This window comes from Conger conger, chromosome 17, assembly GCF_963514075.1.
Source record: "Conger conger chromosome 17, fConCon1.1, whole genome shotgun sequence".
Lineage (NCBI taxonomy): Eukaryota > Metazoa > Chordata > Actinopteri > Anguilliformes > Congridae > Conger > Conger conger.
The window spans coordinates 18,866,092-18,892,492 of NC_083776.1; the positions used below are offsets into that span (position 1 = coordinate 18,866,092).

At 45.4% G+C, this 26,401-nt stretch overlaps 2 protein-coding genes across 3 annotated transcripts in view; both read left to right on the plus strand.

Moving 5' to 3' along the window:
- Positions 1-8,052, plus strand: part of parp4 (poly (ADP-ribose) polymerase family, member 4) — a 39,457-nt gene extending 31,405 nt beyond the window's left edge. Inside the window, exons 30-37 of the mRNA XM_061226001.1 lie at positions 255-425; positions 762-872; positions 1,625-1,735; positions 2,520-3,550; positions 3,668-3,746; positions 3,880-3,982; positions 4,928-5,060; positions 5,382-8,052. Coding sequence (XP_061081985.1) covers positions 255-425; positions 762-872; positions 1,625-1,735; positions 2,520-3,550; positions 3,668-3,746; positions 3,880-3,982; positions 4,928-5,060; positions 5,382-5,631 — 1,989 coding nt within the window. The 3' untranslated portion in view covers positions 5,632-8,052. The remainder of the gene's footprint in view (positions 1-254; positions 426-761; positions 873-1,624; positions 1,736-2,519; positions 3,551-3,667; positions 3,747-3,879; positions 3,983-4,927; positions 5,061-5,381) is intronic.
- Positions 8,053-9,926: 1,874 nt separating this feature from the next.
- Positions 9,927-26,388, plus strand: mphosph8 (M-phase phosphoprotein 8). Of its 2 annotated transcripts, XM_061225635.1 has the most exons (15): positions 9,927-10,199; positions 16,098-16,247; positions 16,757-16,948; positions 18,207-19,349; positions 19,499-19,607; positions 19,891-20,463; positions 21,006-21,128; positions 21,280-21,368; positions 21,829-21,969; positions 22,195-22,281; positions 22,799-22,953; positions 23,430-23,587; positions 23,952-24,076; positions 24,333-24,416; positions 24,798-26,388. In XM_061225635.1, the coding sequence occupies exons 1-15, from the start codon at positions 10,092-10,094 to the stop codon at positions 24,837-24,839; spliced, it is 3,279 nt and encodes a 1,092-aa protein (XP_061081619.1). In that variant the 5' UTR covers positions 9,927-10,091; the 3' UTR covers positions 24,840-26,388. The 2 variants fall into 2 exon arrangements, with proteins under 2 accessions (XP_061081619.1, XP_061081620.1); XM_061225636.1 differs by lacking the exon at positions 16,757-16,948.
- Positions 26,389-26,401: the final 13 nt, after the last annotated feature.

Genomic DNA, 26,401 nt, shown 5'->3' on the forward strand with positions numbered 1-26,401 from the left:
GATGCAATCAAAATATAGTGGGTAGCACCATTGCCTCACAGCATGAAGGTCCTGGGTTCACCTCCAGTACTCCTGGCTTGCCTTGACTGAGGCAGTGGAGTTGGTGCCCGGGAACTGCACTGTGGCTGCCCACGGCTCCTAAGTAACTAGGATTGGCCAAATGCAGAGGACGTTTAGAAAGCATTGATTGTCTTAGAAGGCAATGACAATGAATCTAACTGAATCAAATGGCATCTCTCTCTTTTTGACCACAGGACTCAGGGAGTCCAGAAGCTGGTTTCACAGACATTCCCAAGTTGCTCGCAGAGGAGGATGTGGACGTTCTGTCCTACATGGGCTGGGAGGGAGAGCAGGACACAGGAGAAGCAATGGAGGAGGAAGAATATACGCCAATGCGTCGCATGGTGGTTATCAGAGGCTTAAAGGTAATGCACACTTACCCTGAGAATACACAAATTTACGCACACTCACACCCTCCAAAATATTAGTGCCCATGATAAAGGCTTATTTTTCAGAACTCAATCATAAAGTGCTAAGTTGCCTTCATAATGTTTCATGAGATAGGTGAACAACAGGGAGACAATCGTTGACGATTTCTCCAACAGAAACTTTCAAGATCCATACATGTGAACTGTCTGGAGATGGAGATGTCGATTGCAATCTTGTAGTTTTGTCGCCATTTAACCATTTCTAGGCATTTTCACAATAATGCGGTAAAAACCATGTGATGCATATGGGACTTTTTGCTCATCTTTATCAAGGGTATTGACACAGACACTGGCTCGGAGAGTGACCGGGATACGGGAGACACAACAAAGGATGAAGAAGATGAGACATCATATGACATGGCTGGGGTTATGTGTGGTTTAATGGTAATGCACACCTGCCCAGAGAATACACAAACTCACACACACTCGCGCCCTCCAAAATTATTGGTGCCCACGATAAAGGTAATCAAAGTAAGGTTGTATAAACTAAACAACATAGGTAATAGGTTATATTCCATCCATGCATTATCTAACCTGCTTATTCCTGATCAGGGACACTGGGGGTGCATTGGGCGAGAGGCAGGAAAACACCCTGGACAGACCGCCAATCCATCGCAGGGCACACACACCATTCACTCACACACTCACACCTAGGGGAAATTTAGACTCTCCGATTAACCTAACCTGCGTGTCATTGGACTGTGGGAGGAAACCCACAGGGACATGGAGAAAACATGCAAACTCCACACAGAAAGGCCCAGGCCGGGATCCAAACCCGGGGCCTTCTTGCAGTGAGGTGACCGTGTTAATCTACTGTGCCACCCTAAGGTTATATTGTATCCTCAAAAAATATATAATTACTCAGAGAAAACTTGGTATATGAAATATTGGCTGTTTTCAGTACTGTTTCAGAACTCAATCGTAAAACTGCTAAGTTGTCCTTATAATATTTGATGAGATAGGTGAACAACAGGGGGAAAATCGTTGATGATTTCTCCAACAGAAACTTTCAAGATCTGGAGATGTCGATTGCAATCCCGTAGTTTTGTGGGCATTCAACCATTTCTAGGCATTTTCACAATCATGCGTTAAAAACCATGTGATGCATTTGGGACTTTTTGCTCATCTTTATCAAGGGTATTGACACAGACACTGGCTCGGAGAGCGACCGGGATACGGGAGACACAACAGAGGATGAAGAAGATGAGACATCATATGACATGGCTGGGGTTATGTGTGGTTTAATGGTAATGTACACCTGCCCAGAGAATACACAAACTCACACACACTCACGCCCTCCAAAATGATTGGTGCCCATGATAAAGGTAATCAAAGTAAGGTTGTATAAACTAAACAACATAGGTAATAGGTTATATTCCATCCATGCATTATCTAACCTGCTTATTCCTGATCAGGGACACTGGGGGTGCATTGGGCGAGAGGCAGGAAAACACCCTGGACAGACCGCCAATCCATCGCAGGGCACACACACCATTCACTCACACACTCACACCTAGGGGAAATTTAGACTCTCCGATTAACCTAACCTGCGTGTCATTGGACTGTGGGAGGAAACCCACGCGGACACGGAGAAAACGTGCAAACTCCACACAGAAAGGCCCAGGCCGGGATCCAAACCCGGGGCCTTCTTGCAGTGAGGTGACCGTGTTAATCTACTGTGCTGCCCTAAGGTTATATTGTATGCTTGGTATATGAAATATTGGCTGTTTTCAGTACTGTTTCAGAACTCAATCGTAAAACTGCGTAAAAAAAAGTTGATGTCAATTGCAATCCTGTAGTTTAGTGGGCATTTAACCATTTCTAGGCATTTTCAGAATCATGCAGAAAAATCTATGTAACTTTTTGCTCATCTTTATCGAAGGTATACACAGTATACGATTATTGGGTGATGGGCCTCGATGGGCTGAATGGGCCAAATGCAGAGGAAATTTAGAAGGCATTGATTGTCTTAGAAGGCAGTGACAATTAATCTAATTGAATAAAATGGCATCTCTCTCTTTCTGGCCACAGGACGCAGAAGTATGTTCCTGGGCCAGGGAGGTCGCTCTTGACAGTGGCGTCTCACATCACTCAGCTGGCCATTCGCCACTAGCCAGACGCTCACACCTGCAACCACCTGAATTACAGGGAGAAGTTGAATGTGACTCAGTACCCATTTTGGAAAAACGACCCAGAACTTCTTCTTTTGCTCCTCCTCTTCCACTTTCCGCTGTTCCTCATCCTCCTCCACATTATGCTCCTGCTCCTTGTCCTACTCTACATTATGCTGTTTCTCCTTTTGCTCCTCCTGCTGCTGCTGCTCCTCCTGCTGCTCCTCCTCCTGCTGCTTTGTCTCTTTCATCTGCTGCTTATAATCCTGTGAAACTACTGTTGTGTCAGCACGATATGCAGGACATCCCTGATGGTTCACCTCCCTGCTCTCTCATGGAGAAGCTTCCTGTGATCAGCTATTCTCCTCTTGCTCCTTCTGCTCCTCTACCTTATGCTGCTGCTGTTGTTCCTCCTCTTCCATCTCCTAAATTCCAAGTCAGGCGGGTAAAGAAAAAATTAGCCATCACTGCTGCTTCTCCTTCTTCTCCTGTTTCTCCTTATTCTCCTTCTTCATGTTTCTCTCGCAGCCCTCTCCTCCGTGAAAGGTCTGCTATGAGTCATTCTTTTCCTGCCCCTCCCCCTCCTCACCCAGCCACATTAGCCAATGAAATACCACAGAAATACCACAGCATTCACCTCGAAGCTCCACCCTCTGACTCAACCTTTTCCAGCCTCTCAAATCAAATAGGCTCTTCAAGGCATTTAGGGCCCATGTGTGGCCCGGAAATACAAAATGAGTTATTTGGTGCTACTGGGTTTTCTTTTCATACAGCAACAGAATCTTTTTCTAAAGGCTTGGTGATTTTGGATGCACCTGGGCAGGTGCCTCCATTGCAGTTTGACAGAAAAGCAGGTCGTCCCCGTCAAGGGTCCTTATTCTCTACATCACCTGCCAATATAGATCCTAAGGCTATCCAAATGAGAGAAGAAATCACAACATTTTTTCCCAGGTAATTAAACCTTTCATATTTTCTCATTACTTTTGGAAGAGTGTATTTTATATGGACTATTTCTCCATGTGCGCTCATGGGCTTATATGGTGTGCATCCTATGTGTGTGACTTACAGTTCATTCAGCCACGAAACTTGTAGTGTGGACAGGCCACTTCAGATGTCATGGGCAAGTCTGTTTGACCTGCAACATCAGGTGCGGCCACACACTGTCCCCTTCGTAGGAAACAATTTTCTGAAATGTTAATCAGGTCGCTACTCAGTGAGTAAGCTGTATTTTAGGACAGGTCCAGAGAGTGAATAATGTTGTATTGAATGTTGTTGATTAGGACGGTTACTGGGAATGCTCTGAGAAGCTGGGCTCCTTTCTTGGTCTGGATTTAACCTTCTTTGCCAATGTCTTCCTGAAAGAAAAGGGAATCGCCTCTCTGGGTAAGAGCAATGCGTAATAGAGGTTCTACTGGACCAAGTCAATGAGTAGTGTTCAGCCAAATTTAAGCTTTTTCAATGTGGAACATGCAATGTGAGCTCCACTATTTTTGCAACAGATGTAGTGAAACCTAGACTTCACTTCCAGGTTCTCACATCTAGACAGGAAATACTTGTAGCTAAAAATTGGAGTAATTTGATATTTTTTCATTTTCTGATGATACCGTCTTTACTACATTTACCACAAAACAGCAATGCTATACAAAGATATTTAATATTTAAAAAGACTGTGCCACTCTGAGCTAACATGGGCGGCCTGTAGCGTAGTGGTTAAGGTAAATGACTGGGACACGCAAGGTTGATGGTTCTAATCCCGGTGTAGCCACAATAAGATCCGCACAGCCGTTGGGCCCTTGAGCAAGGCCCTTAACCCTGCATTGCTCCAGGGGAGGATTGTCTCCTACTTAGTCAAATCAACTGTATGTCGCTCTGGATGAGCGTTTGCCAAATGCCAATAATGTAATGTAATGTAATGTAATGTAACATATAGGTGAAGAGGAGGTAAGAAAATCAATAGTTCCTCAGCTGAATGTGTATGTGAATGCATTTATATAGAAAAAGGAGTGCTGTCTGTGAATATATAGGGCACACTTAGCTTCCTACTATCTAGCGCATAAAAACTGCCATGCCGTTAGGTGGTGCAAGTGGCTGCAGGTGATCAGCAGAGGTGGAAAGTCCAGGGGTCAGGAAGTAAAAGTCCTGCCATGCGTTTTGTCCACTCATGAACTCAGCCAGTTGATTTTAGTAATTAACTCTCCCTTCTGGCTGAAGAATTGTGCTGATGAGCAAATCCAGGCGATCACAGCAAAATACTTGGGACGACTTTTACTTCCTCGATTTTCCAACTGTGGAAAGAGGATCCAGTGTTTTTCTGCTCCTTCCTTGCAGGCGCGAGAGCTCGTGCGGACATTTTGAAGCTGGTGGCCACGCTGCTGGTTCTCCAGATGCTGAGGCTCATGGGACTAGCTGAGGGGAAGATGCTGAAGAGCCTTCTCCGCCTGAAGGACAGCAGCACTCCCACGTATGTCACCTTGCGTAACTAACTGAAATTGCGCCGCCACGGTCGCAGCCACATGTCACAGCACTGGATCCAATGTGAGCTCCCAGCTGACGCAGAACGCTCCCGCAACATTGCTGCCTAGTAGTGGCAGTGTTATGACGTAGACAAAACATTCCAGTAATGTTTTGAGAACATTTTGCGTTAGCTGGGGTGTTGTTCCTGGACGGACCAGAAACATTTGGCTGGCTTTCCTGCAGTTTGACTCATCCAGGCAAACTACATTGGTCCTTCTTGAGGAATACATGTAAAGCTCTGAACTTCTGTTCTCCGTCTATGAACCAGGACACTGCGAGGGCAGGCGGTGAAGAGAGCAGTGGAGTGGGTCTCCAGAGCAGACAGGCAGTACCCCTGTGTGTGCACGAGGCTGGAATTTGGCTGGGACTGGGAGTCTGGCACACGCCAGCTACTGGGGGCCGACCCGCTACCCCCGCACTCACCTCTGCATCCTGTTCTGGAGAGAACTAAAGTACTAAAGAACAGAGAATATGTATTTCCCTTCCTGGAGTCTCTCTCCTTACCCCAACGCCCCTAATAGTCCCATTTCCGCTCAAGCACCCACCACACAACTCCCCCACTCTCCTGCCTGTACCACTGCCTCTCCCCGGTCTCTTAAAGCTGTGGCTCGATAACTTCCACAACGGTCGCAATGTTGTGAAAATATTTGGAAAATTATAACACCCTTTGGCCCTAACCACAGAGAAAGAGGCACACTTTGATTGCTACTCTGCACAAGAGCGACTTTCGGCTGTGGTGTGGAAAGGAGCAGGCACCCTTTTCAGAGGAGAACCGCAGATTGCCTTTCTCTCCAGCCGGCAGCAGGGGCCTTATATAACCACACATAGTTTGCAAATTGGACATTTCAAATTCAGGCCAAATTTGAAGGGAGGTCCCATATTGTATGAATGACATTTACCTTGCTATGTGGATTATAGAGGAGTTGAAGATTGTTATAAAAACACTGTGAAACATTTAAAAAAGCATTTAAACGAACCGGTTGGACTTCCGTGAAATTGTGTCATCAGAACAATATGCTCGTTTGCTTGTGTTGCTTGTGCTCAGCACACATGGCTTTTAGTTCTTTGGAGCTAGCCAATCAGAACAGATGTTCATTGATATCAATGAGCCTTGAAGACAGTCACTAAAACAGCCTGTTCTTGGTAAAGCTCATGAGAAGCGCTGGAGATTGGAAATGTAAAACTGCAGAGAGAGATTTTGGTTCTTAAAACCACACAAACATCTTATTATGCATATCAATACCTACACTAAAACACTAGAAAGGTGTACAGTATGGGGCCTAAAAGAATTTGGCCTGAATTCTTGATTTCAAATGTATAATTTGAGGGTATAAACACAGAATATGCTGCTGGATTTCTTCTCTCACAACAGCTGTTTCTACGATTGCTACCAGTTATGGATGACCGTTCCCTGATATCTTTCAGCTTTAACTCTCCGACCCTTCCTATCCCCAATCTTTTTCTCATCTCATTCATGATAAAACATGCAGCAAAAGTGCACTCAATCTTTCACGATTCCATTCTTACCATATACTGGCCCTAATTCATACTTCATATATACAAGTGATCCTTTCGATATCTTAATACACTCTGAATCTCTCTTTTAATATGTGTTTCAAGCTACATAAATGTTTTGGTCTGTCAGTAATTCATAGTTTGCACAATAAGTATCCTGTTTTTAATCTAAAATATGTGCACTTATTACTTACTGGGGCTACTTGGTGGCTTATTTGGTTAAGGTACCACATTGTGGCGCATGGATGACCCCCATGATTTCCATGATCACCAATTGCACTGGGTGATGTGCAATTAGTGATTTTGCCGGCCAGAGTACAGGAGGGTTCAGTCAGTTCACTCTCTAGCGCCCCCCCCTCTGGTCGTACGACCGCTTGTGAGCTACTGCCAAAGGCATATATGAATGGTGTTCCTCCAGCTCAATTAAAGCTGAGCAGGGCTGGTGACACCGTGTGTTTTGGAGGAGAACTGCAGTTGTCTACACTCAGCACTGGGTCTCCAAATTAGGGTGGGAATTGGATATGTACAGCCCTACTTGGATGCCATATAAATAATAATAAAAAAATAAAAATAAAAATAAAAAACTTTTACGTGCTGAGAAAGGACAGGAACATAGAGTGAAGAATGTGAGAGTGAGCACACATATCTTAATCGATTGTATGATTTCTGTTACTTTTTTCATACAGCATTTATTTAGTGTAAGGTCGAGGAAAGACCAAAAAACACACTGATTCTGTGTCTAATTTTAGCTGTTTTACCACCCTCAGTATGCAAAGTCTTGAATTCTGCCTTGAATTGTATGTGAAATGTATGTAAGATGTATAGGTCCCTGTGTATTACTGTTTACTAAACATCTGAAATGCAAATACAGTACATCTGGAGAATTGGTATAAAGAAAACATCCTAAGCATCAAAGCTATTTATTTGTATAGTAGGAGCATTTCAGCTTCGAAACAGTCCTCCCAGATCCGAGTATGGCTGGCAAAATTGGGCTGCTGCTCCAAGCGTTCCTGATCGCCTCGGAATCACGGACTGGGGCTAGAGACAGTACAGCTTGAAGAAGGCATGTCTTTCTCATTTCGGTGACCAGGGGGCAGGGTGTAGTAGTGTTTCCTCAGCAGTACATGGGAATTGATCGGAAAAAATCATAAAGAAACAAATTTTAAAAATAGAAATGTAGGCGGCAGGGTGTGGCTGTGGGAGCCACAGGGCTATTGATACACTTGATAAAAGAAGAGCCCTGCCACAAGGCAATTAGACTTTGTAGAACAAGCTTTCGTGTGTGCTGGCCTGGTCATAGAGTGGGAAAATGTTGGGAAGGATTTCAGATTAATATCCTAATATAGTTAATATGATGCATAAATTTACATTTTTGTATACGCATTCTTTATGTGCAAAAACATCCATTAAAATGTACTATCTCATTGGTTGACTTTGTTTGTTGTATTGTAGATTATAATTGTTCATAATTAAGACATAGTGGGTGATTCTTTGCTAAGTGTTGCAAATGACCTGAGAAAATGCTTAAAAACGATTATTACTATTATAAACTACTATTTTCCTACCAATTTCAGATTCTTTTAATAATTCACATATTTTAACACTCATTCATGTCTGTGACGTTACCATCGCTTATGATATTACCCATTAGTCTGCATAGTGTTACTCACTGTCTGTGGTGTTACCATAGCGTATGAAACGACGTAAAGATTTTTGAAAACAATTCGTTTCATGTGCCCTTGCCCTTTTTACTAGTTTACTATATTCGTGCTTAAAATCCTGTGTGATGAGTAAAGATGAGTAACTTTAAGGAAATCAAAGACTGTTTAAATAATATATTGATCTTTTGTTCTTCAAGGACACCCATTTATAGTATCATAAATATTAAAAGCTGAAGCTTTTTCCAAATAAATTCAAGCTATGTTTTGGGTTTTTCTATATTGGGTATATGGGTATATACCAATATAGAAAAACTGTATGTTATCTAATAAAATATTGAAAATTGCAGGCTAATAATTGGTAGTAACACCACAGACATCACTGCCTATAAAGCCGCTGCTTTTCAGCTGGAGTAAACGCCATCCAAAACAAGTGATAAAGTGACAACGTATTTGTCTGATTCTGCTCATATGAGATATGTTGTCGATATATACAATCTGTTCTGCTAAGATAGGCAAGGATCTTAAACTAATAGTTGAGCCATGTATATCATATATCACTTTTACATTACATTGCATTACGCTATACTTCTCATAAGATACAAGGAGATAATTTATCCGTAGGCTAAATATTGCGCATGGTTAAGCTATTTGGGCTCAATCTCCCACAACATGCAAATTAATGGTAATGGTAAATACAGGTCTGATTTGCAATTTTACATACTTTACATAAGTTTTTTTCGAATTTTATGTGAGATGTTTACAGTAAAAAGGCAAATTATGCAGCATTGTTTTAAAAAAAATGCGGCACTTTTCTGATTTTGCGTTGAATTAGTTACAGTATAATATAAAAGAGGCAATTTTTGCTAAAGAACATGTGGAGACTATTCACTGGGCTATCAATTATTATTTTACATCAAAAACCTGTTCGGTATTGTACATCAGTAACACCATAGACATCAACTGACAAATAACACAATGAAAGTGTGACAAAAACATGAAAAAATGATTTCATGTTTATGGTCAAATAAAGCTTAAAGTCAAATAAAGCTTACCTACGTACCTACGTTGCGCTTCAAATGTCAGGACACCGTTGAATGATCCTCAAACAGGAAGGTCAAAATTGTTTCCTATTATTCTTAAAGTGAAACTGACTGCTGAGTAACACCACGGACATCAAATCTGCGGACACATTTTAATATAATATTGTGTAATGCATTTTTTCTTTTTAAAATTTTTGATCATGAGTAAACAAGATTTTAATTTCTTACTTTTATTTTGACCAAAAGAAATCCTTCCAAAAATAAGGTTTATGTGGTTTAATTGGAATTAGCTACATTGCAAACGCCTGGCTCCGGACATGATGTTTGTAGTTGTATGAAAATCATCCAAATTGAAAATTATAATTTGTTCCCAGACGTAATTAAACACGAATCTACAATTTATCTTAGAATAACGAAATATATAAGTTGCTTTGTGAAAGTTCCCGGACACAGCTTGCAACAAAGAATCCCCATAATTCTACGATACCTGTATTTTTATACATTTTATATGGTTGGCTTTCGGAGGGGCCTTTCACTACAAACGTTGCTATGATTGGCTGACAAAAGACCGGAATCCCACGCCCCCTCAGACAACCAACCGCCCAGTTCTCTCACGATCCTGTCGCTGAAAAACAGTGCATCTTGCAGTCTGGGTGCGGTAGCGAACAGTCTTTAGAGGGCTTAAGTTTGATAAAGATAAGGTAAAATAAGTAAATGTAACACTGCTCACTACAACGCAAAGAAACAATCAAACCGATCAAAATGGGGGAAGCGGCCAACGGAGCCGAAAGGTTTGAACCTGGAGACAGCGAGCAAGACGAGGAGGATGTATACGAGGTGGAGAGTATTATTGACATGCGTATGGGGGAGGTGAGTAATGTACCAAGGGTTTGCCTGATCTTGGCAACAGCGAGTTGTAGCAGCGTTTCTGCCACGACGTTTTTGCTAGTAAACTTCGGAAAGCGCAATGGAAATGCCCGAAGGCCCTCGTGGCGAGGCGAATTTGTTCAGAGTTTCAGCACTTAATGTTAGACATAACGTTACTTTTCTGTTTACTGTGGAGAATGTTTCTCTCGTATGTGCTTGTTTATTTCGTTAGCTATGTTAGCTGGATCGGTCCATTGACTCACATTTCATATAGCCTACGTGGAGTTTCTCTGCAAGTTAGCTAAATTAAAGCGTGACTAGTTACCAAAACAACTGCCGGGTGATTGGCGTCTTTGGCTAACCTAGCTTTTAGCGAGACTAGTTAACTGGGAGCGCGATATTGGCAACTTAGTTTGCAAATCGGTGTTGTGGTACTTAAATTGGCTAGCTTGCTAGCTATTTGTAGCTTACTTTAGCTAGCTAGGCTAAGTTATATTTGTGAAATGTAACGCGTATATCTAGGTAACTGCTTGTTATTGGTGAACTGTGAAGTAGCAATAGCTAACGTTTGGAGTGAGTGTGCTTTAAATTGATGATGGGTAGAATAACTTAAATTAGGTAGATTAAAATAGCTAGCTAACCCAGTAAATAGTGTTTTGCTAGCTAATGCAGCAAACCGGTGTGTGCACACCTTGAGTTTCTATTAATATTCAAGCAGTTAGCGATACGGGTTTGTTATTTTTTTATTATCGATAACGTTACAGACCCTGATGATAAGGTTACTAACGTTGACATTGCTATGTAAACTTATCTTGTTACAAGTGGATATATGAGCTAATGTAGTGTCGTAGCTAGCTGGTTTCATTTTATATTTCGCGAGGCATCAATTTTCAAGATAAATATGTTTAATCAGTACCTTAACGTTACTGCCCATTAATTGTATTGCAAGAGGAATTGTTTCAAACTATCATAAGCTGCACCCATTAACTTGACATGCATGAACCTAAAGCTAACACGACACGTGCATCCACTATAGTAGCTAGCTAATTCTAATAATATCGATTTACTGCTGCTATAACATTGGTTTCTGTTTGTCTAATGCCCAACAACATTTGGTTCACATTAAATAAAATGCAAAGTATGTATATATCAAATAGACACATTTCACAAGTTCCGGTGTAAAATCTTTTAAAGTTGTCTTGCATATGACCGGCTAACCCATAAGTTGTGTGCCCAATGTGCTTGTCTTTGTTTTGGAATCACAGAAAGACATTTCTTTAAAAAATTAAAGGGATAATTCCATAATGCATAATGAATTCCGCATAGTTCAACATAGGGCAGACACAACTGCTTTACGTTCTCACCCTGTAACCCAGGGATGTCAAACGCCAGTCCTGGAGGGCCGCAGTGTCTGCTGGTATTTGTGGTTTCCCTTCAACCAGTAGCCAATTAAGTCCTTGAGAACAAGGTCGGTGGACTCTTTAGCCAATGAAAGACTTAATGAAATTAATCTCTCATGCTGACGCACACCAAAAACCAGCAGACACTGTGGCCCTCCAGGACTGGAGTTTGACACCTGTGCTGTAACCTATTCCCCCAACCCCACAAAATCCAAGCGTTCACTGGAGTGAAACCACTGCCTCTGCTGGGTACTGAGCAGTGAGACTGGGACCTTCAGTCATCACAAACATCAGAATGAATCGCCCTTTATAGTTGTGGTGATAATTGAGTGCACAGCTTCCAATTAATCAACACAAGGCAGCACTTTGTGTTGTAGTTTGAGAGTTGAGCCATATAGATGCCTGCTGCAAAATGCCACAGCCTTGGCAGTTGTAAGGTTGTAGAAAGAGTGCATTACGAGTGTGCTGTAGCAGCACTGCTTAGTTATTTTGGCCCAGGATGCCAAAATGTGACCTGGATGGTCTCTGCAAAAACAGCAAAAGAGCAGTGTGTCTGGACATGCCTGACAGAAGAGGCTGACCGATTGGCTATCCAGTGATGGCGGTACATAAAAACAAGGTTGTTACTATGCTGCTGCAACAGTCCCTTCCTTGTGTGATGTCACGGTTGCATGTTGGAAAATGCTAGGCTATGTCCTGGATGAGCAGGGTGCATTTCTCACAAATGCTGTGACCTTGGGCTGCTACAACACTGCTCATCAGTGTGTGATTAATCTCTCCACAGTCTAATATTTAATTCTGACGTGGCTGTGGTGACTGTGCCATCATAACTGTCTGTAGCGCTGCCCAGGAGAGGAGGCTACCTGTGTGCGTGGTATCTCACCTTCCCCAGGTACCGACAGACTGTCCGGTTTGGGCCACGGACTGCGCAGGGAAAACGAGGGGCAGCGAGTGCCCACGAGGAGGCCTTGCCTCGCGCCCGCAAAGAGACAGAGGCCATTTCAGCGATCAGATGGGCCTGTGATCATTACCACACATTCAAATGGAACTCAGAAGTGTGAAAGGAGTTCTCTGAGAGACGGACTGAAGGGGGAAGGGGGTTCTTTGAAGTTAGACACGGGATATATGATCTTTAGGACACTGACAGTGGTGCACCATAATGCTGTGGAGTAGGCCCTGTTGGGTTCAGAAGGGAAAATCCACCCTTCTCTTGTAATAAGGAGGCAATCCAATCAGGAAAACTCTTGACACTAGATGTAATTATGAGAGACTATTTTTGCAGTACACCCGCTGACAGTCATCACTGTACTAAAAAAAGCATCCTATGTACCCTGTAAGAGGGACTGTGTAAACGTGTGTGTGTGTGTGTGTGTGTGTGTGTGTGTGTGTGTGTGTGTGTGTGTGTGTGTGTGTGTGTGTGTGTGTGTGTGTGTGTGAGAGAGAGAGAGAGAGAGTGTGTGAGAGAGTTTCAAGGTCAAAAACCTCATTAAGTACAAACCTGTTTTTTGCAATCAAGGAGCTGGAACTTCCTGGCCTGTGACATAACATCTGCCTCCCACGTTTACTCAGTCATTCATATAAAAGATAGACATAATGCTGATGAGAACGCATAATTATAGAACATTATAATTGAAGGGGGAAAAAAAGCAATATAATAAGAATAATAATAAGAACAACAACATTAACTCATCAGCACACAAGAGCAAGCAATGTTTTGGATACGTCTTGGTGATGGCTTAATTATTAATGCCGTGTTTGCATTGCCATGGTGATGTTTGCAGTACTGCACTACGCCCTTCTTTGTCTTCAGTGCCAAGAGCGATCTTCTATTCATCACTGACAACACTTTGGTTTCACATTGAACATGGAACAACCAGTTTGGTAGAGAAAGCAGTGCTGGTTCTTGTACATAGCTTGACACTGGAAGCAGCACTCGTTCGTGTAACGTCGCTGCAGTCGCAGAGAAGAGGGATGCGGTGTGCTGATGGGATAGGAGGTCAACAGCTAGCCTAAACGGAGCTGGGGGCTCTGGACTTCTACTCCCAGCATGCCGAGCTGGACCTCTAGTCCCACTGTCATCAGTTTACTGAGTAGTGTGTGAGTGTGAGTGTGAGATTAGATCGTTTCACATGCATTCTCTCAAAGCACTAAGTGCATAACCTGTGCTTTAAAATGTGTTTGTGGCATTGGCCATGTGTGCCTTACTGAAAGTTCATGTTGGTGTAGGGCTCTAGGCAAACTTTTTTGTTTGTTTGTGTGTGTGTTATATGGTGTGCATGTGTGTGTAAGCCCTGCTGCCCTGTGCCAGAGAAGCTCAGTTGTCTCGGCGCCTCAGGGGGAGGAGCCGGCACTGTAGCCCCAGACAGGAAGTCCTGGCAGGCTGCCACACCCAATCAGAGCTCGGCTGTCTGTCTACTGGGCCCTGCGAGGATCCAGGGGCCTCCTTAGACTACAAGAGGGGGAGGGGAGGGGCACAGTCTGGGAGGGGCTCTTTCATATGGAGGGTGGTGGTGTACAGGAAGTTGGCATGTTGGATCACCTGCCTACTGGTGTTCTTGCCAGGGCGCCACCTAGAGGCCTGAGCGAGTGATTCTTATTACCGCTCGATGACTGCGGCCCATTGTTAGCTCTGTACCATGTGAAGCCAACACTGCCTGAGTGCCAGTCTAGTCAGGGCTACTCCAGCAGCTGCCTGCAGACAAAGAGAACTGACAGTACTGCTGGCGGTTTCTGTGCAACATGGCAAATATCAGAATAGTTTCTGAAATTTCCCTGGTACAAACCCCCCGGGCCGGGTGTAGACGCGGGAAGGCTTTAATCACAGCTCGCAGGCTCTGTTAAAAGGACGTCGCAAAAATCAAAGGCCACACCAGCATCTTTTGAACTCTTTGTTTCTGCGTTGCGTAATCGCAGCGTGCGACTTCGCGTTCATAGGATTCTCAGTAAACCGCCATTGAAACGGGAAAGACCGGAGAAAGGCTTTCAAGTTGCTCTCATTATTCTTTCAAGAGCTGGTTATTTTGATTTCCATTTCGACTGACGGCGGACTCATTTTCACGTTCAACTAAATACAACCTTCTACACTGGGTGTCTTTATATAGAAGTTGCAGAACATATACAGTATTTATCCAGACAGAATATTGTCCCGTCAGGGGTACAGTACATAGCTACACAAAGAATAATACATGTTACACACATTCTTTGACACATTAATTTAATTACTCAAGCAAATGCCCATCAGATAAAGTGCCCGTGTATAAGGGTTTATTGTACTGCTCTGTTTTGACCAAATAAAGAACAAAGAAAAGAGAAAAGCCTTGGAGTGCCTCCACTTTCTAATGTAATTTTTTTTTTAAAGAAAAGGAAAACGGTCATAATCCATATAAACAATGTGAAATTATATTGTTGTATCAAGCCACTCACTGTTAGCCACTCACTGTTTGAATGCACTTATGGAGTTAATAAAGATTTTTATTTTTTATTACCTTTGACACATTTGTCCCACGTGTAGGGGTGACCTGTAGCGTGCGTAGCGGTTAAGGTAAATCACTGGGACACGCAAGGTTGTTGGTTCTAATCCACAATAAGATCCGCACAGCCATTGGGCCCTTGAGCAAGGCCCTTAACCCTGTATTACTTAGTCTAATCAACTGTATGTCACTCTGGATAAGAGTGTCTGCCAAATGCCAATAATGTTTATCAGTCTCGAAAATGAGTGCCAAGAGGAGGATGTGTGGGGAGTTTCCAAGAGTCTGTAAACAATTACTTCATGATGCTGGTGCCAACCAATAAACATCAACCTATGTTATTAAGAATTGTGAAATAATTGTGGCGCGGTGAAAAGAGACACCTGTTGGGAGGAAATAAGCCTGTTTGGAAACTGTGTAAAGCCTGTCTGTAACTGAATGGATTTTGGGTCACTGCAGAGACACCATGGCTTTATGATCTCCACTTGAAGAATAAAGTCTGATATTCTGGAAGATTCTGCCTCATCCCCTTTATTGAAAATCTTAAAAGAAATTCAACACAAAGTCTGGAAAATCTTTTTGGTTGGAAAACCACAACAATATATTTAGCAAAGCAGAATACTTAACCTGAGCCACTTAGAATAAGACAATAGGCTAAATGCTACTACTGCTTCAGATTACTACAAGGATCATATTAATGTACATATAGTAGTAATGTGTTGTAAATGGGAAATGGACGGCATTTATATAATGCTTTTTATCCAAAGCGCTTTACAATTGTCTCTCATTCACCCATTCACACACAGTCGCACACCAACGGCGACTGGCTGCCATGCAAGGCACCAACCAGCTCGTCGGGAGCAATTGGGGGTTTGATATCTTGCTCAGGGTCACTCCCAGGGACACACCCTGGGCAGGGGATTTAACTGGCAACCTTCCGACTGCCAGGTGACCGATGTCTAATGTCGTGTTGTGACGTGTCCCACCCCTGTGTTCTCTGGTTTTTAATTCTCCTGACCCCCCCCCCCCCCCAGGGTGAGATCCTGTACCGCGTGCGGTGGAAGAACTACACCGCCGAGGAGGACACGTGGGAGCCGGAGGCCAACCTGGAGGACTGCATGGAGGTGCTCCTGGCCTTCAGGAAGAAGGTGACGGAGAGCAAGGCCATGAAAGAGGTGCCTGCGGTGAGTGTCAAAAGCCACAGCATCCCGGGAGGCGCGGGTGAGGTCGGCCAGGCTGATTCCTGAGGCGCCTACCTGATTGGTCCCCGCTCTATTTGCCGCTGTGTGATTGTGTTCTGAGGTAGGCAGCTGTTCTGTTTGGGGTCGTGTGTTAGTCTGCAGCACTTGAGCTTGTGGGAAGCTCACTGCGGTTCACCAGTAGGGACTTTCTTGCATAACGGAGCAGCCAGACTGCAGCTATTGGCTCACCAAGTCCTGATTGTACACTGAGGCTGTGGAGCTGTTAGTACTTGTTGTTGTAATGGTCTAGTGGAAATGTGACAGGAATGTGAAGCTTGTGAGGAACGGAGCCAGGGTGACCAGAGTGCCGTATCATGCAGGCACTGCGAAGCTCAGCCCCCCCAGCTGACCCGACCCAAACCTCGCAGCCCTCGCTAAGCCCCTCTGTTGGGTCAGGCCGCTCCCTCTGGGCCGCACCCTAACCCTGTTAAATCTCTGGAAATGAAACGCAGGTGGAGGTGGTGCAGGCGGTAGGCTCTAGTGCAGTGCAGGAACGTCAGCTGGCAGTGGCGTCCAGGTGCATTGTGGAAACCCAGGAGGAGAAGGAGGAGAAGGAGGAGAAGGAGGAGAAGGAGGAGGAGAAGGAGGAGGAGGAGCAGGTGCAGTTGGCAGCCAGTAGGCTGCAGAGCGACCTGACGCCCAAGGTAAGCCCCCAAGCCCCGTCCCCTGTGTGCCTTGCCTGCACATTGGTGGAAGCCCCGTCTGTCAGTGATCTAGGAGCTTGGTGAAGGGAAGCTTAAGCAGGGTGACAGGAGGACAAGCGGAGTTAATGCTGCAGCACTGTGAGCCTGACGTCTGCAGTTCTGTCTGTTTATTCTGTGTGCCGGTGAAAGACAAATTCTCAGCACTGCTGTGCTTTAATTCGACCATAGTGCAGGGAGATCTCTCAAAGTGTTTCAGTCTTTCACTTTCATTTCCATGCAAGTGACTTTTTAGGTACACCCTCCACTTCTTTAAGAGCCAATATCTCAAGAATGACAAATCCTAGTGTGACAAATCCAAAACACTAGTGAGGCTAGTGGATTTGGATGTTCTCCATTGAATATATAAAGAACATTTACACAAAGTTTGAGAAATTGGAGTGGTCAACTGTCACACCTGGTTGATTTTTCATGGACTGATCTCACAAAGACATGAGCCATAAAAACAAATACGTGACCAACAAATCTTCAAACTAATTTATGCAAACCCCAACCACCCCACCCACACATACCTCAGGCCTGATAAAGCTGTTTAGCTGTGACTATTGGCAGTATACAATGGCCTCTTGTGCCTTATTGCTTTGTTATGGTAGCGTGCATGTGATGTTCAACATGTAGTAGCCTTTACGGCTCAAGTCCTAACCTGGCCGTGTGGTCTTACGTTTCAGTGCCAAAATTGGAACATCATATCAAAACCACTTTTTTAGCTGGATAAAAAAGGAAAAATGGGAATAAAAGATTTATAATCATTATCAGGGTTTAAGTAGCACCCCTTTTTTTCCCAGCCGGTAACAGGCTCCTTTATAGCAGTGAATAGAAGAATTGATAATTCTACAAGCATTATGGCTAATTCTAGCACTTGACGCATCTCTAATGAAAGTATCTCTGGGATGGAGCTTGGAGAAGGGCTGAATATGCTGTCAGTGAATGTGGTGCATCCAGGGTTAGTGTTGGAGATCAGAGACTATTCTGAGCAAGGTCAGAAGGTCACAGCTGCAGCTGGCTCTGCATCATGCAGCTGATGTGTGCTGAGATTTATGGTGTAAAATGGCTGCTGTGCATAACTCTGCTGGATGCTATACTATATGTATGTAGGGGGAGGGGGTGAGGTGATGCCTCTCAAAGTAAAGTGAGAAATCTTAACTTAACTTATTTAATGAAATGTTGGTGAATGGTGTTTTTATTTTATTTCTTTCATTAGAAACTGCCTATGAAGAGTGACCTGTTCAATGCCGACTCTGAGAGTGATAGTGACAAGCCAGAAGTATCATCCCCTAGAAAAAAGAAGAAAAAGAATTTGGTGGAGGACCTTTCTCCAGAAATGGATACAAAAAAGAAGAAGCAGAAAAAGGAAAAGAAGAAATGGAAGCAGGAGAAGGTTCTGCCAGGGCCAGAGTCAGACAGGAGTGAGACTGATGATGAGGACAGCGCTCCAGCTCCAGCCCCGCCTTGTGCTCCCAACGCCACTGAGCCCAAGCAGACCTGTGGGTCGGACGATGGCGAGGAGGCCATCGTCACTCCCAAGAAGCGGAAGAAAGAGACGTCCAAAGACACTGGGAAGCACAGGAGGGCCGAAGCCAAAGATGCAAAAAAGCCTAAGAAAGAGGGCAGAGAGGGGAAGAAGAGGAAGGAAAACTGCAAAATGCTGGATTCCAGTGAGGAGGAGGACCAGTCGGCCACTGCTGAAGGTGAACTGAGTGAAGCTTCCGAGCCGCAGACCGCGAAGGCTGCCCAGCCGGCAGGGAAGCCCCATTCTGTGCAGGGGGAAGAGCCGATGACCATGAAGGCCAAGCAGAAGCAAAGCAAGCCAGGGCTGAAGCTGCAAGGTATCAGAGACCTCATTCATGAGAAGAAGAGCAAGAAGCCCCTGGCTCAACCCACTGAGAAGGAGAACGCCCATCAGAAGTTAAAGAACTTAATGAACCTCAAGAGCCAGAGGCCCCCCAGGAGCGTCGGCGAAGACGAACCCAGTCGCCTCTCTTCAGACTCCAGCGAAGTGGCCGCTGTCATCTCTGTCAAGAAGAAGAGCAAAGTGCTGGAGGCTGCTAGCCAGGGTGCATCATCCTCACCCTCCTCTTCCTCTTGCTCCTCCTCATCAGCAGCTGTTGCCACCATGGAGGAAGAGGCCAAGCTGCAGAGCAGGTCGGCCTCGGGCCCAAAGGGCAAATCCTCATCCATGGCGAAATTGGAGGACAGCGCTGAGAAGGACCTCCCTCCGTCAACCAACCTGTTTGAGAAGTTTCTGCTGAACTGCGAGGCCAAGGACAGGGTGTCCCGGAGGCAATCCACCCATCCCACCACCCTGGAGAACCGAGCTGAACAGGCCAAGCCTATCACACCAAAGGTACTCCTCACATCTGACTACAGCCCTCACCTGACTGCTGTATTTTAGCCCTGAGCACAACACAACAACAATGAAATGATGGCACACAGTTAAAAGGAGTCTGAATTGATGTGACAAGTGATGTGAAACGTGCTTTGCTGTTTGTACAGACAACGGGGAAGGCTGAGAAAAAGGCAAAAACGTTGAAGGAATCGCTGGCCCAGAAACTGGCACCCGACAAGATGGAGAAGGCCAAGAAGGACACCAAGATGCCGGGGGGTGAGCTGAAGGGGTTGGGGGTATGAGGGACAGTGAGCACACCAGCCTAGACCTGCCATCTTCTGGAGCTTTTAGTCAATGGATGTTGCTAATTTATGTAAATGATTTGGTAAATTGTCTCAAATGTGCATCCCTTTTTCTGTCATGATAGCCACGCTTTGTGAATATACCCAGTCGCTCAAGATTAAGCTTACTGAATGGAGTACACTGAAAATGAAACCAATGTCCAGTTGAGCGTGCAAAATGGTTGTCCAACCAAGGCTTCTCTGACGTGTGTCCGCAGCTCCAGGCCCAGCGAAGAACCCTGCCGTCCTGGAGGTGGAGGAGAAGCAGGGGAAGAGTGAAAAGAGCGACGGTCAGGGCACGAAACGGGAGAAGAGCGACAGACAGTTGGAAAGGAAGGAGCATACGGACTCTCCGGAAAAGCAGACGACAGAAGAGGCGACCGAGTCCAGAGAGCTGGGAGTAGCCTGGGAGAAAACGGGGGAGGTACAAGAGCGTAAAGAGAGGGTGGAGGAGCTGAGAGAGAGGAGGGAGCGGACCCAGGACGCATGGGGGTGCCGGTTTGAGAAGAAGAAGGCAGTGACGACAATGGTGACGGAGGGGGCGTCTCCCGAGTCTGCGGACGAGGCGGCTGCACCCGGGAGGGTAAAAGAGAGGAGGAGGCGGCGGGAGGACAGCGAGCCACGCCTGTATATCGCCTGCGAGGACAATCAGGACTCTCTGGACCTGTTGGAGCACACCGACAGGACTAAAGAACTGACCCCTGCAGGACTCGGGCACACCCACAGGACTAAAGAGCTGACCCCTGCAGGACTTGGGCACACTGACAGGACTAAAGAGCTGACCCCTGCAGGTTGGTGTACATCCAGAGGCCTCTGCAGCGTGCATGCCTGCCCCACACACTGTACCGTATATACTACAGTATAAATTTGCCAAAGTGTAAAATAGCATGGTGCCTTCCTATCCTGGGTATGGAGATCGACAGTTTTCGAAATCCGTGGGTCCCAAAGTTTTTCTCACTGTGGACTAGCAATTACAAGTCACAAAATTCTCAGGGCCTGCCAAACATTGTAAGTCGACTATATCATGCATTTCACCAAGACTAATTGCCGGGGACTGGTGGCCATGTCGTTTGGGGACAATGGTTCTAGATGATGAATAAAACGTTTGTTTATATAGTAACCAAGTGCAGAATGGAATACTATTCAAATTGCATCATGTTTATAGGGGTTATTGTCCCAGGTGAGATGCTGTATTACCCATGAACAGAAGCTTCTGTTACTTCAGTAAGGAGATGGGAGTAACAGAAGTAAAATGGAAACGGAAACTTAAATCTGTCGATCAGGATGACCACCCGCAATGTAGCCTAATGTAATGATTATGTGTGTTGAACAGACAAGGGCCAAACTTCTCTGAACATTGGGGTAGATCTCAAACTGGACTGGATGACCCTGGAGGACTTCCAGAAACACCTCAACGGAGACGATGAGATTCGTTCGGCCATAGGCTTATCTCCAAGTGAGTTTCCTTCTACTCAACAGAATACAGACACTTGCTACAGAATGAAAGACTGAGTGACCACACCTAAATTGACATATCTGTCTCTGTCTCTCCCCCTCTCTATTTTACTCACTCACTCACTCACTCACCCACCCACCGTTTCATCCAGGTGAACTCCGGGATGCAGTCAAAGGCGGAGACTACCTGGCAGTAAAGCTGGCCCTTGGTTCTAAAGATGACTACAATCTGGACCAGGAGGTAAAATCCCAGAAACCCAGCTGTATGGGGTGCATGGCTACAATGGGTTATGTGAGAGAGATGGAGGCTAGACACAAGCTGCTTACTGTTGCCAATTTAACTGACCATCCGTAGGACTGCATGATTCATTGAATCTTTTAATGCGTAATAAGAAAAACCGCCATGGTGTAGGTCATCTTTCGTCTTTTTTTCCTTTAGTCATACATGATGCGTTTGTAAATAACCAAACGTCAGAGGTCATGCGGAATGCTTCACCAATGATGTCCGTCGGGTGTTGATAAGACTGCCAATCGGCAGCAAGGACGTACAGCTTGTGTCGTTGTGATTTGCTTTTTCAGTCAAGGTGGAAGCTGAAAGGCCTTTATTGGCAGCAGTAGATATAAGTGACAAAGTTTAGCCCTGTGTCTGTGTATGGAGCGGAGACGCCCACACACCGATGTGACGGGTGCGCCCTCTGCAGGACTCGAGCGGGATGTCTTTGACCATGCTGGCTGCAGCGGGCGGGCGGGACGACATGCTGCGGCTGCTGATCAGGAAGGGCGTGAGGGTGAACGGCAGGCAGAAGAACGGCACCACCGCACTCATGCACGCGGCCGAGAAGGTACCACAGCGGTGTGTGTGTGTGTGTGTGTGTGTGTGTGTGTGTGTGTGTGTGTCTGTGTGTCTGTGTGTCTTTCTGTCTGTCTGTGTGTCTGTGTGTGTGTGAGAGATGCTTTTCCTCTCAAGCCTGTTGAGTGAGTGAGTGCGTGCGTACTTGCTCTCCGTCCTCTCAGTTATCCTGTGTGCTCGAGAGCAGGCTCTAACTGTGCGATCCTGTGTGCGGCAGAACTTCCTGTCCACCGTGGCCATTCTCCTGGAGGCCGGGGCCTACATCAATGCGCAGACACTGGTGGGTGAGACGGCCCTCATGAAGGTGAGGAGGATCATAGCATGCGTCTCATTTCAGCACTTTTGATAAGAGCCTGAAGGCACTGGGCTTGGAAGAAAAAAAAATTGGGGGGGAAAGAAAGAAAAAAAAAAAAAAATGGGGGGGGAACGGGACAAAACCTAAATCGGGAGCGAGACAAAACTACCCGATGGGAAGAAATCTTGTGAGGAACCATGATGTAAAAAAGGGATACTCAATCTCATCCAGAAAGGGCTGGTGTGGGTGCAGGTCTTTATTCCAACCAAGCAGTTAAACACCTGATTCTACGAATCAAGGTCCGGAGCAAAGAGTCTATGGTTCATTATTAGAATTAAGAGTGTGTAACTGCCCGGGTGGAACAAAAGCCTTCAGCCACACCAGCCCTTTCTGGGACAGACTTGAGTATCCCTGGTGCAGAATAAAGGTAGAAGGCCTTCTCTGAGAACTCGCCTACCTTCCGTATGCATCCTGCTCGAGGGCTGACGTCATCAAGCTGTTCCCATAATGCTGGCTGTGTTTCCAGGCATGTAAGAGGGGGAATGCAGACGTGGTGCGCCTCCTACTGGAGCAAGGGGCCGACTGCAACATCCTGTCCAAGCACCAGAACAATGCCCTGAATTTCGCCAAGCTCAGCAACAACATGATCGTCTACGACCACGTGAAGGACCACATGACCCTGTGAGTCCATGACAACGTACCTGCGACCCTGCACACGCGCTGCTGCCTTACCATAAAGTTTACTCCCCTCCAGGGTTTATAACGGAATCCGTACCCGTGGTAACCTTGGATATAGTAGTCTCTGATTGGGTGTCCTGGCCTCTGTTGCTTTGTGATGCAATAGCCAAGGCTAAGTTACCTTCGCGAACTGAACGTTGACCAGTAATGATTCATTTCATACATTCATCTCGATGATCTCATTGGAGGACACCTAACTGACACTGGATGTTAAAAGAGCAAGTGGCACAAAATCGGGAAGCGATTTGGGAGGCGTTTAATTTATACTGGAATGACTACATTCCTCAATGTGAAATTTCTCCCAGCTAACGTGAAATGCTTACTTAAATGTTCTGCAGAAGTATAGACTTTTGTGATCCCAGGCCTGTTGCTCAGTACTGTGTGTTGTCTGACCCTGACCCCTCCCTGTCCACACACAGGCTCTCCAGCGTGGCAGAGGAGACGATCAGGGCATACTTTGAGACCCGGCTGGCCCTACTGGAACCCGTTTTCCCCCTGGCCTGCCATCGACTCTGCGAGGGACCTGACTTTTCCCTGGAGTTCAGCTACAAACCGCCCCCACACAGTCCTGTGGAGGGTATGAGAGCTCTCAAAACGCACGCACCCACGCATTCTTGATGTCCTGTTTGACAATTATGTCAGGCTAATTCTGAAGTAATTTCAAGCACTCATTAGTGCCACTGCTAGCACAGAGCTAAGATTTTTTTGTTTGTTTTGTACCCTATAGTGATATAATATAATTCAGTCATTGGTAAAGCTTACTGCAGCGTTGCAGTAATAGAACCGCACGGTGTGGAGCTAGCACATTGTGCATATACAGACTGAGACTGGGCATATTTTGCCAGTTAATGACTGATATTCACACAAGAATATGATTACCTTCTGTGAGAGCGATTTCATCCGGAGATGGATACTGAACGTCGTCTCTCTCTCTTTGTCAGGGTCAGGGATTCTCCTCTTTGTCTTCCACGCCAACTTCCTGAGTGAGATCACGGCAAGGCTGTGTGGGCCCTGCAGCGTCCATGCGGTGGTCCTCAACGACAAGTTCCAGCTGCCCATCTTCCTGGTACGCTACACGCTGGGGCTCAAACCACTCATTTATGTTCCTCAAATCAGTCATGAAGGGCAGAGAAATGCTGGGTTTCCACCCTCCCTTCCTTTACCTGGTAGCCAGTCTGGCCAACCAGTAGCACTAAGTGTTCAGTCAATTATTGCTACTGAAAAGAAAACCAGGGCCTGATTTGGGTAGCCATGTGATTTGTGAAGACACTTCTGCCCTGTTTTTACTGTAGTGTGTTCCCCCCCCCCCCCCCCCGACACAGGACAGCCACTTCATCTACTCCTTCAGCCCTGTGCCAGGAACCAATAAGCTCTTCATACGGCTGGCAGAGTCCCCCACTGCCAAGGTGAGAGAGGGGGCGGGGCTGAACGCTGGCAGGCTATTGGTCGGTTTGTTCAAACCGGAATGCTTTGCAGGAGCTGCCCTTGAATCCGTCATACAATCATGTGACATGATGGCCTTTAAGGTGTAGGCTTACACAATCACTACTGGTTCTCGAACACTTGGCAAAAAAACATTTTAAAAAAACCCGCCAAAAAAAACCTACTCATTGGCTTTGTTATGGATGGAAGAATTATTCAGTGGAGGACGTACACTGCTATTGTTTTAAATCGAGTATGTAACGGGCTGACCTGGCCACCCAGAGTTTAATGCTGTGTGACGACAGCTTGTCTTTAATTCTCTTTAGACTTTGCATTTTTTTAATTAATCCAATCTATGTCTGCAGGTCAAGTTGCTGATCTGTGCGTACAGAGTACAGGTACAGTGATGTGCAGCCCTCTGGGTCAAAGGTTACGGTTGAGCCCTGCCCAATCGCAAGGGTGCGCCAATAACCAGAAATGCGGCACAGCCCACACCTTCCGGGAGGAGTTCTGCCAAAGAGGATACGCGAGTCGCAGGGGCCACGCCTGTTTTCCCAGGACTCCAGCCCCGGGCCGGGGACAGCGGACACGTGCAAGGGCTCCAAAAGGGTGCAGCAGACACTGCCTGTGTTTTAACGCCCTTTGGGCCTGTGGCTAGTTGTTCAAAGCTGACAGACCTATTGCGTGCTTTGTTGGGAGCTGCCTTCACTGAGAGCCATGAAAGGAAGACATTCCCTTTGCTCCTGTGATCTTATCCGCACAAGTACAGGAGCGGGAAATGCTGTAAAAGAAGCCATTGTTTTTGTTTTTTTGGTGGGATGGGGATGTGTGGTGACAGTTGAAGATGGCGGTACAGTTCAAACTGGGCATTTTTTCGTGGGTACTGAAGTTTTGTCTTTTAATGATTATTTATTACCTCAGAGTTGCCGGCTCTTTTCACATGTTCTCTCTGGTCTGAGAGGCAGGCTGCGTAGAGGCCAGAGTGTGCACACAACAGGCCAGGGTTTTGCTCCATGCGCCCAAAACTCACTTTTGCTTGTTTTATTGCCGTTTGGTCCGTTTTTTGTTTTTTTTGCTAAAGATAAGCAGCTACACTGCGAACAAGCGTTTTAGTCTTGTAATAAGACTCAAGACCTTAAGTTATTCTCTCGTTTAGAAAATAATGAGCTTGTTTTAAGTTACACTTAAGACTAAAATACTTGTTTTTTTGCAGTGTCTGCAGAATGGGAAAAGGGGTTCAGTCCATTTTGTCGCCGTGAGGATGAGAGAAAATATTGTGTGCTGTACAGCAAAGGCGTTTGACTGCTGGCAAAGTGGCCATCAGAACCCTGTTAATGTATTCACCAATCTGGTGATCGAAATCAGATTTTGATGAGCGTTTGTTGCCAATGGCAAGCATTTCAAAACCAAATCAAGGCCATATCTCCTGGGTCATCAGTAATCAGTTCCTACTGTTTATGATACTTTTTATTTTTTCACAACCATGACACTTGGCCCAGATTTAACATTGATTTGCAGCCATGTTTTAAAGAAAAAGGCTTCTGACAATTGCTATATGGTTGTGCACTAGCAGGCAGCACTGACCTGAGTACAGATGAGCATTGATTTATAAAAATATATTTGTGTAAAGGAATGCACCCACAGGTTCCCATTTACCATTGTCTACACAATGGATACACTGGCACTTTGCTTAGGGGTCCACCATTTCCTTTTCTGTTTAAGCTGTATATACTGTACCTTTTCATGACATTTCTTTTTATCCATGTAAACAAAAACATGTTTTACAGTTCAGTTCAGTTAAATATACATTAAAGCCATTACCAACCATCCAGTGAATGTTGTATGCAGGACTGAAAGTGGATTTCCTCCCAACACAAGAAAAGGCTAAAATAATTTACACCAAGCTTCCTTCACGTCAGCCAACTCATTCCCATAATAAAGCACCACACCAACCAAGCATCAGACATAG

Coding starts and splice junctions, on each gene's coding strand:
- mphosph8 (XM_061225635.1), top strand. CDS start 10,092: ATGGGGGAAGCGGCCAACGGAGCCGAAAGGTTTGAACCTGGAGACAGC. Junction 19,350..19,498: donor CCAAGCCTATCACACCAAAG/GTACTCCTCACA, acceptor CTGTTTGTACAG/ACAACGGGGAAGGCTGAGAA. Junction 24,417..24,797: donor CAGAGTCCCCCACTGCCAAG/GTGAGAGAGGGG, acceptor CTATGTCTGCAG/GTCAAGTTGCTGATCTGTGC.